Source organism: Manacus vitellinus, unplaced genomic scaffold, assembly GCF_001715985.3.
Source record: "Manacus vitellinus isolate BGI_N305 unplaced genomic scaffold, ASM171598v3 scaffold_72_pilon, whole genome shotgun sequence".
NCBI classification, from domain to species: Eukaryota; Metazoa; Chordata; class Aves; order Passeriformes; family Pipridae; genus Manacus; species Manacus vitellinus.
In genome coordinates, this window is record NW_021940764.1 from 231,469 (window position 1) to 245,086 (window position 13,618).

Below are 13,618 nucleotides of genomic sequence, written 5' to 3' on the forward strand. Positions count from 1 at the left end.
TTGAGCAAGTTGTGTCATCTCTTTTTCCAATTTCTCAAGCAATAAAATGGGAATGATAATACTGCCCCCGTTCATTATCTCCCTGGCTTCATCTCTCAGTGTGGTGTGAGAATATGATGTTAACAGTGCATGCAAGTGGTAAATATTAGCACCATTATTTATTATTTAAGGTGCAGACCCACCCTAAATACATTTAGAAATGCATAACTTATCTACCAGAGCACAAATTCAGAGGTAATGAGTAACCAGCAGGTACAGGGCACACATGGCTGGTGACACGAGCTGTCCAGCTCCGAGGAAACCTGTGACTGTGCAGAGTGTTCTGGAGCCGTGGAAGATTCGCCAGAAATCAGCAGCTTTTGCCACAGAATATTTGCTTTCCTTTGGAAAACAGCATGTGGTGGAACGAGTATTTGTATGTTTAAGGACTAGCTGGTTTACTCCACTTAGTAAAAGAGACTTAAATGGCTGTGAGAGCCGTGGGTGCGCGGTGGTGTCAGTAACGGGGTGAGCTGGGAGGTCGGTGTGTGAGCTGTACTGGGCTCTACTGGTCTGACCAGTACAGAGCTCAACGGCACGGGGGTAAGAGAAGGCTAAAATCATCAGAGTGGTGGAGTGGAATGGGAACTGTGCTGCCTCTTAGCAGAGGAGAATGGGAATTGTGCTGCCTCTTATCCAGCACCACTGGGACCAGAGCACAGGGCACGGGGAGCACGTCTCACCTCTGCACAGGGGACGCCTGCACAGGGCAGAGGGAAGCCAGGGCATCGCTCAGCAGTGTGAAATAAGGACAGGCGTGTTCCACACAGCACTTCAATTGCTTGTTTTCCCTTCTTCTTTCCTTGTAGTTCAGCACAATAACCCAGCACAAAGCAGATACTTTCCTTTGATGTAGAAATAAGGGGCTACTTAGAAGTTTTTGTAATTATCTGTGTCACAGCAATGTGGTTCTCCTCTGTAAATCTGGTAAATGAACCTATCTTTAAATAACTCTGAAAATTGTTCAAGAAAACCTCGGCACATTTTGTCCAGATGCTACAAACACCAGGTCTGGCTCGTTGGGTCTGGTAAGCCATAAGGAAGGACACTGTTAATTAGCCAGGAGTTACTAATCCTGTATTACAAGTTTTACCCAGTTTAAAGAAACCATTAGGTAATCCATCCAATGCTTTTGGGATCTCTTTGTGCAACAAGGGTGGAGAGTTGGGGGGCGGGGGGCGAAGGGGGGGTCAGGAACTGGTCCGAACATGCCGGTAGCAGAGGGCTGTATCACAGAGATGGACTTTGTTCAGTTTAATCTGCATTTTCTTTGAAATTTTCCCTTTCCTTTGTGAGCCCTGTTTCAAAGCAAGGCAGGTAACAGGAGCCCTTTGTGAGAATCCCTCATGAGTGGGGATGAAAGGGCACGATGACAATGCCACTCGACTGTGAGCCTGCCCTGGACACAGATGGTGACTTTGGAGTGCAAATCCTTAACACACTCATTATGCTCCATTTTGTCTCCCTTCCTTCTGCCTTGCAGTCTTCCTCATCTAAACATCCTAATGATGTTTCTCTTTTCCTTGCCCATATTTAGCTTTGCCCAGCACTGTTCTGTCGGGGTCTGAGCTGAGGAAGGGGAGGAAGCCTGGATGTGACTAAAGCCCGTGGGCTCTCCCTGACGTTAGCACCCGGTGCAATCACCACTCTGTCCTGACTGCAGAACCCAACCACAGAGACAGTGAACATTAATCTGAGAGATACAGTGAACATTAATATCAGACCAAATAACTGAGATGGTTTTTTGAATTATCTGGGTCACTGAGAAAGGTTGAGAGTATCTGGAAAAGTACTTACAGGCTCTGAAGGAAAGTGTGTAAAGACAGTGCAAGAAAATTTCTCTCAAGCTGAAGAATAAAGAAATGTTTCTAGGTGACTATTTTAGTAAAGTGACTTTACAACACTCCTACTCATAATACTGTTTTCAGTGGTGACATTGAAAAGTTGTACATGGGGAATTTGAATAGTTTGCTCGTGTAAATGCTGTCTTTAACTTGTGTCACCTTTTTTCTTTCCTGTGTCCTTCCAGTTTTGTCCCTCCTGAAACAATGGGGCTTTGGCAGTCCTGAGCCATGTCGGTGGCACTGCCACAGTGGGCTGGGACATGTGTAAGGGAAAGCAAAATCAGAAATTCCAAGGACCAGAACAAGTAATGGATAAAAATTTATTGGCTGCAGTGAGGTATATGATGAGAGGCATAAGACCAGGAAAAAAGTTGAGAGATTATTCCTTTTAAATTATAGTTAACTTGCAGAGTGATAACTGAATCCCAGACGGAGATTCCTGCCCCGGGGAGATGTGCACGATACATCTGTCACCAGCTCAGCCAGCTGCTGACGCTGATCAGCTTCTCTTCAGCGTCTGCGTGACTAAAAGCTCTTTAAACTACCAATATCAGCTATACCCAGCTCCGTGTGGCACTTTGCAGGGTTAGGCTGCAGATCATGTTAGGGGCGAGTTCACTGCAGTGTCCCTGTCCCACACACGGGGAGCTGGCTCACAGCACACTGTTCCGGGGGGCTGGGGGAGCTGCTGCTGGGAGAGCCACTGCTTGGCAGGACCTTCCTTCAGGCTTGTGGGGGGATCTCGTTGATGGTGGAGGAAACCACCTCCCCGTTCACGCTGTCGTGGACAATGGCTTTGAGCTTCCGTTTGCTCAGCCCGGCGTGTTCTGGAAGAGAGGGGACTTCATTAGCCGAGGGGCAACGCTGGGACAAGGCCACAAGGGAGAGCTTCCTTTGCAGTCCTTCACCTGCCTCTCAGCCGAGTTATCTTTGCATGTTTCCCTTTAAGTCAATATTTGTTCTTGCTCTGTGTGAAATGTGCTGCCAGAAAGTCACCCTGGGTCTGGTCCAGGTCAGGGCAAATGAATAACACAGCGACAGCCCAGCCAATGCAAATCCAGCAGATTATGCGGGATGTCTGCAGGTCATGCTCATGCCAGAATACCAGTTCCCAGACATGCAGATTTTTGGTTTGCTCTCAAGCCCTAACGCTGCTTTAGTCACCCAATGAGTCTCTGTGCCTCCTCATATCCCAGGAAGGCTTTAGTCTGGAGTCTGAGCTGTGGCCACGTGTGTGGCTGACGGCGCTGGGGCTGAGGCAGCCCAGGAGCAGCAGGCACAGCCCGACGGGCTCTGCAGGGAGCCCTTCACAGCACCCAGGAACCGCTGAAAGGGTTCTCAAATACAGCCTGTGTGAGCCCTGCCTGCCACACACACCTGCCACAGCTCAGTCGGGTGAGGTTAAAATTACTGAGGAAAATTTGATTGGAAATGACAGTAATTAAGAGTCACTACAGAGAACAAAGTAAGAGACATTTACCTTTAGCTTCAGATTTTCTTGCTGTCCTGTAAAAATAATAGAGAGAAAATAATGGTTAGACTAATTTCAAGAAGTTTTTAATCCCCTTCTTCTCACTGATTCTAAGGAGACCTCATCCCACTATGAGAGAAAATTAAAAAATAAAAAGGAAAAAAAAATTATGCTTTTATACCACGAACTTTCCCCTTGGTAGGTGCTGTCACCTGGAACTGTCCTCGTGCACATTCACTATTGCTCCTGGGGAAGGTGCATTGGTTCTTGTGTATTCTGAGCTACTCAGGTTGATCCCAGTTTGGCTTTGGACAAATCCCACCACCCTTGGGGGGCCACACTGGCCTCCCTGCCCGAGAGTTTGGGTTCTAAAGGCTGCTAATCTTCCTTTTCAGATGAGAGAACAAAGATGAGGGCAGCACTTTCCTATGCTGAGATGGCCATGCTGTGGGAGTGGAGAACTTATTTTTTTTAATAAAAAGTTATATTAATTTAGGCAATCCAAATTACATGGATACAAGTGTCTCTGTACTTTAAGTGGCTCTGGCTTTTTATTATGATCCATCGCATTAAAATACCAACCCTTGATGTAGCATGGAACTCACAAGCTTTGATTAAGCATAAACAAACAAACAAATAAATAACTCGAATATGAGGACTCTCCTCTCATCTGTTCCAGTCGGGGCAGCTCTGCCTTACCCGTCAGCGTTCCCTTCCAGCAGCAGGCGGTACGTGGAAATTTCCTTCTCCAGGCGGGTTTTGATCCCAAGAAGAACCTTGTATTGGTTATTTTGCTGCTTCATGTCGTGACGAACCTGGCTCAGCTCCTCCTCACACCTGGAGATGATCTGCTGCATGTTTTGGAGCGCGGCAGCGTAGTAATTCCGAGTGTCGGCCAAGGTGTCTTCCAGCATGTGTTTCTGGCAGAGCAGATAATACCAGGAACCATGATTATTATTTATGTGGTAGATATAATGCAGAAATGCCAGGGAATTTGGTCTCTAGCTAGAAGATTGCAAAATTAAGGCTGTGGTAATTTAAACACTTATGCATTTGCATAACTATTCCTGTGAAGGCAGCAGAACCACGAAGCTGTGTCGTGTGTGCATGAGAGGCAAAGCTGAGTCATTTCTCCCTGCTGTATCCGTTCTGCTCCAAGCTCTGCTCCTGGCACTGCTGCCTCTCCTGTCAGTCCTGCATGGACTGTCCACAACTGCTGCAAAGTCTCCAGGTCACTGGGATGTGAGCTTTAACCTATACAAGAGCTGAGCAATGTTTGTGAAAGTTCCCCACCAGCATTTTTCATTTTTAACAGTTCATGCATTAAATAAGGGTTGCAAATACGAACTTTGCATTATTATCTGTCTTCTGGACGTGTTTGCTTTCTAGACCATGGAATCAGCTACCCCTTCTCCTCCCCTCCCCATATTTTGTTTTAAGGAGAGACATGAATTTTTCACTTCCTGGTGATGGTTGCTGAATCTATTTGGCATGTTCTGTCAAAGCTGAGCACGTTCTGAATTCCAGTTTCCCTCCTACTTTAGCAACTGCAACAAAGTTATTCTAGGCTGTAGATTTAAATGGAGAACTGGTCCATGGCAACTTTGAGTTGGGGTAGGAGAGAGCAGCCCAGGATGTCTGCAGCAGATACCTTACTTATCTGTGCCTGCAGCTCGATGTCCAGGGCCTGCAAGGTCCGTGTGAGCTCCTTGATCTCGTTCTCGTTGCGCTGGATCTCCTCGGGGTTGGGGGTTGCTGCCAGGGACGTGACTGAGCTCTGGGGAGCAGAAGCAACAGCAAAGCTTTACTGACCCTGGTCGGGCAGGTACAGCCACAGGGATCTTGGAAATGAGCAGGGAATAGCTGTTACCTGTTCTTTGTACCAGTTGTCCAGGCTCTGACGATTCTTTTCGATTATGGCCTCATAATCTTCTCTTATTTCTGCCAGAATCTTGCCTAAGTCCTCAGGAGGGGCCGCGTTTACTTTGACGTTGACTTTGAAGTCTTGTGAGGAGCGATTTGCCTGCATATCCTGTTCATGTGTTAGCAGAGGGAACAAGCAAACTCATTTATGGAAGTGCAAAGTTTTCACAGAACCACAGAATCACAGCGTGGTTTGCTGGGGGAATTGTTATATATATATATATAATAATGTTAACTTTATATATATATATATAAAGTTAACATTATTTGGAAAATTTACATACTGATGTTACTCTGATGTGACTTAAACCAGTGAGTTATGTTTGCTTAACTCAATAAAAATGTATGAGAGGATCTTTTCATAGAATGTTTCTGGAAGATAGGCTTAATGAAGAAGCACTGACATTTTTTATTTATTTATCTGTTAGGAACCCAAAACCTTTGACGAAAATCTAACAGTAATTTAATCTTTCTTACCCTTTACGTTAATATTTATGGAACTATAACTAAGTTTACAGGAGAGTAATGTAAAAGTTCTATGTAATTGTTAAAGGAATAATTGGATTAAAGCATATAATTACTGTGTAAACAACATAATTACGGGACCAGTCGGGCAGGTAGGGTAACATTCCTTCTGGTGTAGCACAGCCTTCCGTGCCTGGTACCATTTTCAAAGCGCCCAGGCAGAGGAGCCTTTCGGGGTATGACATCACCTGGATCAGCTGGACACACGGATGGCTCTGCTGGATCCCTGCCTCCCAGAGCTAGGGCTGGCAGGGGGTCAGCCAAAGGCAGCTTCCCCACTGCTGTGTAACCCCAGTGCTTCCCTGCCCGCCTCGACAGCCCACGGACACTGAACAGCGCGTTGGGTTCTGCGTGAGGCAATAACTGCAAACAGCACTGGATTGAAATGAAACCAGCACATTTCAGGCAGTGGGGTTATAAATGTGGAATAACAGAGAGCACTGGGTGTAGCTCTGGAGGAGTTCAGAGCAGCGTGGCTTTTGAGAATTATTATCTAATTATTGTGCTTGGGATTTTGCAAGAATGAGTAATTTTGCTTGAGTTCGCCAACCATTCCTTTTTAGTTTGGATCCTTCAAGAACTTAGGGTGTGCTTAGCTCAGGTCAGCCTGCTTTAGGTGACCCTGCTTGAGTAAGGGGGGGTGGACAAGGGGACCTCAAGAGGTCCCTCCCAACCCTCAACCTTCTGTGAGTCTGGGAAAGGATATACCCAGGACTGAGGGAAAAGGCTGTGATGGTTAAACCCAACAGCACCCAGTAACATTTCCTATTTCCTTGAAATCTTGTGTGTTTGTATCTAAGTCTTTCTGAGAGCATTTCTGTCCAATCTGTCAGTTATTAGTAGCTGTGCATGACAGATGGGTGGGAGAGACTACAACAGCCTGTTCTCTCTGAAACCCTGGTGTAATTGGTAAAGCAGACACAGACTTTGTGCCTCATCTGACTCTCATTGGCTGCTTCAGAAACAGGATCAAACTGAATCATCAATCCCACTTACAGATTGTGGGTCTTACTCAGTTAATTACATGTTAGCAAAGATTTGAGCGATAGGATTTTACCAAGTGGAACTTTTTCTACCTCCTCGTGGTCCTTCCTCCTGAGGATGTGCTCTTCTCTCAAGCCCTCGATTTCCATTTCCAGGTCTGTGTTAATAATGGTCAGGCCGTCGAGCTCCTTCCGCAGGTTCTCCACATCCAGCTGCACTCCCTGCCTGCGACACTTCTCCGCTTCGTATCTTTATGAGGAAAGAGGACACAAGGTGCGTGTTGAGAGCTGCCCAACTCAGGCTCTGGCATCAGAGAACATCAAAGAGAAGTTAGACGTGCTGGAGTCCTGTGTGTAGGCAACCAGAGAGAACAAACAACCGAGGGAACAAATTCTGTTTCTAAAATACGCTGTTGGAATATTTTTGAACAGTCTTAACAATAAGATGGGTTTCACTATTTTTGTATTTTGTTTTCCTTTCTCCCTCACAACTCCTCCTATAGGGTAAGAAATAAAATTGCTCTTTCTTTCACTTCCCTTTTTGCACTTTAATATTCACCAGGTTGTGAAAGCTTTGAGAATATGATTCTCTGAAAACAGTCCCAGCAATCAATGAGTGCTGTAGTTTTTCCAAAATGGTAATTTTTCAGTCCTTCAGAAGACAGGAAAAATCTGAAGGAAGCCAGTTATTCCCATTCCTCTCTAACCTCTCGCAGTGTCTGCACTGAGCTGCAGGCAGGGAGATGCTGCCATGGGCAGAAGAGGTGATAAATCCAGGAAATAGATTTGGGCTGGACTGGGAAGTGCAGTGCATAGAGGGGATAATTTGTAATCCCATAATTTGTAATCCCAGATGACAGTTTTAAGTGCCTTTTGTCACAAGTATCAAGTGTCTGCTGTCAAACCTGCTCCTCAGGACCTACACTAAGTATCATAAACAGGGTGACTCAAGGTTCTTCAGCAATCATTTGTGGGTTTTACATACTTTGAGGGTTTTTTTCCCTGCTCTACATTGGTTTTATTCATCCAGTATCACCAGAGAACCTCAGTAAAATCACTTCACTGTTGGATTAGCAAGAAAAAACAATGTTTTGCTTAATCCTCTTTCAAACTTGATCAGGAAACCAAAGAAGAGCTTACTTGAGCCTGAAGTCTTCAGAAGCCATGTTAGCGTTATCGATTTGTAAAAGGATACTGGCATTGGTGATCTTGCCATCCTCAATCTGGAAAACAGAGAATCCCACAGGAGGCTCAGTGTGGCCATGGGGTGACAGTAGATAACCCGTGCTGGTTTAGCCTCCCTGCTGCTTCAGAATTTCCATGTAACAAGAGCACAAGAATTTCCATGTAACAAGAATAACAGCAGCTCAGTTTCCTGCTTCATTTAGATGTTCTGCAATTTTTGTCCATAATCTTACTTTACTCTTAGTCTTACTTTTTTGGGTACAAACCAAGAGTTGTCATCTTATTCCTGGCCAGGTAGAGGATATGATTTGTATTACACAAACTTCATGGTTTATTACAGAGTAACAGTCACTGCCTTGCTCTGGTTCTGTGACCGGATTTTGATCCTGTTCAGCCTCGCTGACAAAGCTGCCTTGGGCATCTTTAGAGCAAATTTCAGTAAGAACCATTAAGCTGTGTCTGAGTACAATCAGGTGCTGGCATTAATGATATACTAAAAAGCAGCACGTGCAGGAACACCTTGCTGAGTCGGTGTTGTGATGCAGAGGCACCACAGGGGTGGTGGCAGCAGGGCAGGGCCCTCAATCCACCACAGGCTTCAGCCTGGAGTCACATGGACAATGCCACTGGCATGGAGTTGTGTTCCATTCAGTTATTCACCTGTAACTCCAGCAGCACGGACTGATTAGTTAATCTTTCTGATTTTGCTTTGGGATTTGAAAATTGCCCAAAAAAGTGCAAGAGGAAGCACAACTTCCTAATTCCTTTAGTGTACTCAGCACACACTGGAAAGTCTTGTGAGCCCCTGATAACATGGAATGGCTTTTAACTATAGATCTGAATGCAAAAAGCTCAGCATTGTGTACAAAATCTTTGGAAGAATTCCAGCAGGAACCCATACATAATTCTCAGGAAATCATAAATGTAGGGCATTGAGTCCTTTTCTAACAGAGAGGAAAGAGGAGTGTGGTCACAATAGCACCAGTCACCTTCACTCAGCACCCACAGAGCACACCAAGGGGCATCATGGCTGTACCAAAATCATTTACAGAGCTCTCAGCACCTTCAGGTTAAACTTCCCACACCTCAGTGAATCACAAAGAAACGAGGAAATGACAAAATTCTCCTGAAGTGTCAAAGGTTCACCTCGTGTAGTAAATAAGAAGGTGGAATGTTTAACTAATCTGTTACAGACTGTGCGTTCCTGAGCAATTAGCAGCACACCTCGGATCCTGCCCTGGGACACAATCAAGGCCAGCAGAACTATAACACCCTGAACGTGTGGCTGCCTGGAATCTGGTGTCAGAGAAGAGGCAATTCTTGAATCCAGCCTTGGAGAATGGTAAATCCTACCGTGGGATCTACAGGGTGATGAGGAAGCAACACGAGTTCTTCATCTTTGTGCCATTTCATAACCACACAGGTGTAAGGAGTTGCTGTGTGACTCTTGCTATCTGAGCCCTCGTGGGTGCTCTGCAGCCAGCAGGGAATCCCACATGTGCCAGCTGCCTGTTCATAATCACACAGAATTCCTGCCTGCATCCCTCGTGAATGTGGCTGTACACTAGTACCGCTCTGCAAACTCACAGATAACTTCATTAAGGACTCACATGTTGTTATATAGGAAATACACTCCAATTCCTTCTCAAACTGAGGATTTTCCAAGAAGGCTTCCTGCACTGGCTTCTTCCTCACATGTCTCGTGTCCTTTGTCCCATCTCCTGGAGTGCTCTGTAGATCACTTTGGTTATTTAGCAGCACAAGGTGTTTGAATGAGGCAGTTACCTGAAGAACAGGTGCCATTTCACTGTGTGTCTGGGTTACAGTGGCTGGAGCAAGGCAACTTCTCACTCCAGTGAAATGTTCCTCCTGAATTCAGGTATGCAGGGAAGAGTGCAGTCCAAAAATGTAGGGCCCAAATGATTAAATGCCTCCAAGGTTCAGACAGACAGTTTATAATAGGCTTTCTGGGTTATTGGATATAGGATCCTAACTTTGGTCTAAATTTTATTTCAGGTGCTAAATTAGTTTCACCTTTTAAATTAACGTTTAATTAATTTAATTATGGTTAATAATTAGACACTATATTTTCACTCATTTTACTGGCAGACTTGGTGCTAATTGCAATAATTTGCAGAGAAAGTTAAAATTCTGGGCTGAAGCACTGAATTGTCACCTGTAAATGATCCTTTCCTGGCCCTCCTGCCTCATCCAGCACAGCCACTGGCCTCCAGGTTCCTGTGGCCAGGGACAGCTGTTTAAGGGGTGAGAGTTAAAAATCAGTGGTTTGGGTATAGCCTATTCAAAAGTGAGGGCTTTACCCCAGTCAGCATCATGGTTTTATGCCTGTCCTTCTGAATCTTTCTAATCTATTAATTCCAAATCAACCTGAACACATTTATGTTCTTGATGAACAAGTTTTTATTTCTCTTTCAGTTAAAAAGGAAAGTGCTCCAGTGCCAGGTCTGGGGACAGTGACCTTTCTTTATCCTTAAAACAGAAATGGGTGATGACAGTTCTGGCTCTCTGTACACAGGCTGTGGTCAGAGCGCCTCATCTTCTGCCTGGAGGCAACACTTTTAACAGTGAGCACCCAGTTTGATTAAGTCCCTGGCCCCAATCAGCAAAGATATGGATTAACATCATTTCCAAGCCCTTTTGAAAAGAATTTCTCAGGGTCTTGAGAATGCCAAGTAATTGTATTGTAAAAAGTGGAGGGAAAACGACAGCATTGCATTTGGAAGAGCTTTGGGTTTTGCCCCATATGGGTATGTAAAGTTAATTACACTGATTAGTCACACAGCTGGTTACAGTGCTAAGGATGTTCATTATGAATACAGATTAATATTATGCTTAAATTTGAAGACACGTGAGTTTGGGAGATTGAAAGAGTTACTGTTGAACATTAATATTAACTACTGGCAGGAACCAGAAATTCTCCTTTTAATTATAGTGAAAACATCCACAAGGAATTTGTCACTGCTATTTTCTTAATTACAATGAAGTATTTTTCCATCTGATTACATAAGCTCATTGGTCCCAAAACTCCTGTAGTTTCATTGTCTGCTACCGCAGGAATCAAAGAGCTGGAATGCCCCAGTCTGTCTGGAGACAGCGGCAGGAGAGGGGCAGGCTCTGCTCTCCTCCTGCTTTGTAATTTGCTCGTCAAAAAGCCAGAATTCTGCCAGACGCAGTTACTCAAGCCCCAGTTTCAGTGCAGAAAGGAGCACTTGGCAGCACACGGATCCCTCTATTCTTCCAGTCTCTGCACAATCCCCCCTCGCCCCCTCCCAGCCTTTCTCGTGCCCCGTCTCCTCCTGCTGAGCACAAAGAATGTTTGTGCCCAGGCCCTGGAACCACCTTCCTGGGGATTTCTAACATTTCAAAGGTTTTATTTAACTTCTTCAGAGGAAAGCCACCAGCATAAAGGAGAGCCCAGATTCCTTAGAAGAGCACAGAATGACACAGTCCCAGCTCTGACTTACCTGTCTTTGCATGTCAGTGACGTTTTGCTCGTACTGGTTGAAGTCATGCCTCTTTCCATGAGACTTTGTCCTGTGCCACTCTAGGATGCAGCTCTCCAGCTGAGCGTTGGCTGCTTCTAAGGCTCGCACCTTGTCCAGGTAGGCAGCCAAGCGCTCATTCAGGTTCTGCATGGTCTGTTTCTCATTGCCCCCCAGGAAGATGCTTTCCCCATGGTGCTCGCCGAAGCCTGCCCAGGGTGCCCCTCCTGCAGGCAGCCAGAGGGGTCTGGCGGAGGAGAAGGAGGGATGTGTGCTGCTGGCACCACCATCTGCACTTGACGCTCTGTAAGAAGTTCCTTGCTGGGCCAAACCACACCCTGAACTACCCCTGAGGGACCCAGAAAAAAACTGGAAAGGGCCTTGGCTGGTGCTCATGCTTAGCTCTGTGTGAATCGAACCCCGGCTTTGGCTGCCTAGCACTGAGCAGCCTCTTCGCCTTCCCTGAGCAGCTTTATGCCTTTTCCTGTGGGAGTTTCCCTTCGATGAATGACTACAGCAACAAGATTGTGTCATCACGAAACGTGCTTCCTCTTGGTCAATTCTGAAGCATTTATGAGCCTGCACACTGTTGTTGTTTGGAATCAGCCACATACCGGATTGCTTTCCTTTCGCTTGTTTGGGTTTTTTTTTCTTTTTCTTTTCATATGATAATAATGAGGTGTGGCCAAAATCCCGTAGGTGTGGAACAGGATCAGCTCTGCCTCAGACTTCTCTCTAACCCTGTAGTTAGCATGTTATGTTTTCCTGCTCGTGAGGGGAATAAATGGGGAGCTGGGGCAGGGATGGGGCTCTGCAGATGCTTTCTGTCCAGATTCTCAGATGTAGAATTACAGCAGCCTGTGGATCCTCAGACCCAGCATGTCCTATCTGCTGTCATTAAAGACCAACAGCTTCAGCCTGTAGGAGACACCAGGCTTTAATGAAGTGATTCAATTTCTAAACTAAAAAACCTCCAGTCCGGAGTCAGTAATGCCCAGCTGTTCCCCACAGCTGCCCATTCCCAGGGGAAACACATGAGAATTAGATACTTTATATTTTCTACTGATTTGCTCACGATTTGAGGTTCAGTCCTGTTTCAATGGTCTTGTCACAATAGGCAGCAATGCAGGGATTTCCTGCTGTTCCCATCATTAACACGGTTAAGATATTTATATCCTTAGCTAGAGAAAATATTTACAGTGTGAGTTTGTAGCAACAGTCAAAAGCTTCAAGTAATTATTGAAAGCTGCCAGCCTTAGAAATGGACCTGGCAATCCTTCAGGAATGGTCTTCCTCAAAAGTCTCAGTGATTTCTGTGGAGCTGCTTCCATCAAACACAGAACGGGCGAGTCCTGTTCCTCCTGCTGGTAAGGGGGGGCTAAACTGGGAAGTGTTCCCGTGGCAGCCGCTGGGGTTAGAGGATTACCTTGTCTTTAAGGGTAGTTCTGGTGTGCAACTGAGAGATGGGATAGAGGAGAAAGATTTGGGAAGAGGCTGGTTTCCTTACCCAGGTGAAAGCTCAGCCCTTTCCCGGGGTCTGCCTCGGCCCTGCTGCTCAGCCTGAGCGGTGGGGTCAGGGAGACTGCACGGGGCTGAGTTACACTGTCCTGGCAGAAACCTGGAGGGGTGTGTTTTTCTCTGTTTAGTTCGGAATGCTGCAGCAGTCAGGAATTGCCGCACTCCAGCCTTCCCTGGGTACCTGACGGAGCAGGTGCCGGGCTCCTCCTTGTGGCTCGGGCTCGGCTCTGCTCAGCACCTGCTCCTTTCCCTTTCCCAGTTCCCTTTCCGTGGAGCGCGTGCTCCCTCTCCTTCCTCAGGCACTCCGGTGTGGAGAGATGCTGCCGTTTGTAACTGTTTGGGACAATTACCCACTGAAAACAGGGTTATCCAGTGAGTGCCAGGCTTGGCTTTCTCCAAACACTCTGCTAACAGCCACTGTCCAAGCTGCAGTTCAGGGTCAGCCCTGCTGTTGGAGAGCGGGGTGAGCTTGAAGCACCCGACAAAAACTGGGGGCCTAACTTGAAAAAAAACCCCAAATTTTATAGAACTGCTGTTCTAGAACTGCTGATATAGAATTTTATATCCTGCTGTTCAGCTCATCTCACCAGAGATCATTTTCAGACTGAATTTCCATCCAGCAAGCTG

At 46.0% G+C, this 13,618-nt stretch overlaps 1 protein-coding gene across 1 annotated transcript; it reads right to left on the bottom strand.

Moving 5' to 3' along the window:
• Positions 1 to 2,325: 2,325 nt before the first annotated feature.
• On the bottom strand, positions 2,326 to 12,007 carry LOC103757728 (keratin, type I cytoskeletal 23). Its single transcript, XM_008923897.2, has 8 exons — positions 11,456 to 12,007; positions 7,926 to 8,008; positions 6,879 to 7,035; positions 5,225 to 5,386; positions 5,006 to 5,131; positions 4,054 to 4,274; positions 3,364 to 3,389; positions 2,326 to 2,710 (listed from the first exon to the last, which is right to left on the bottom strand). The coding sequence occupies exons 1-8, from the start codon at positions 12,005 to 12,007 to the stop codon at positions 2,607 to 2,609; spliced, it is 1,431 nt and encodes a 476-aa protein (XP_008922145.1). The 3' UTR covers positions 2,326 to 2,606.
• Positions 12,008 to 13,618: the final 1,611 nt, after the last annotated feature.

Bases quoted from the DNA above. Each gene is read 5' to 3' on its own strand.
- LOC103757728 (XM_008923897.2), bottom strand. From the start codon at position 12,007: ATGACACAATCTTGTTGCTGTAGTCATTCATCGAAGGGAAACTCCCAC. The intron at 8,009-11,455 runs GTAAGTCAGAGC...TCTGTTTTCCAG, and splicing joins TCACTGACATGCAAAGACAG to ATTGAGGATGGCAAGATCAC. The intron at 2,711-3,363 runs GTAAATGTCTCT...CCTCTCTTCCAG, and splicing joins AAGAAAATCTGAAGCTAAAG to AACACGCCGGGCTGAGCAAA.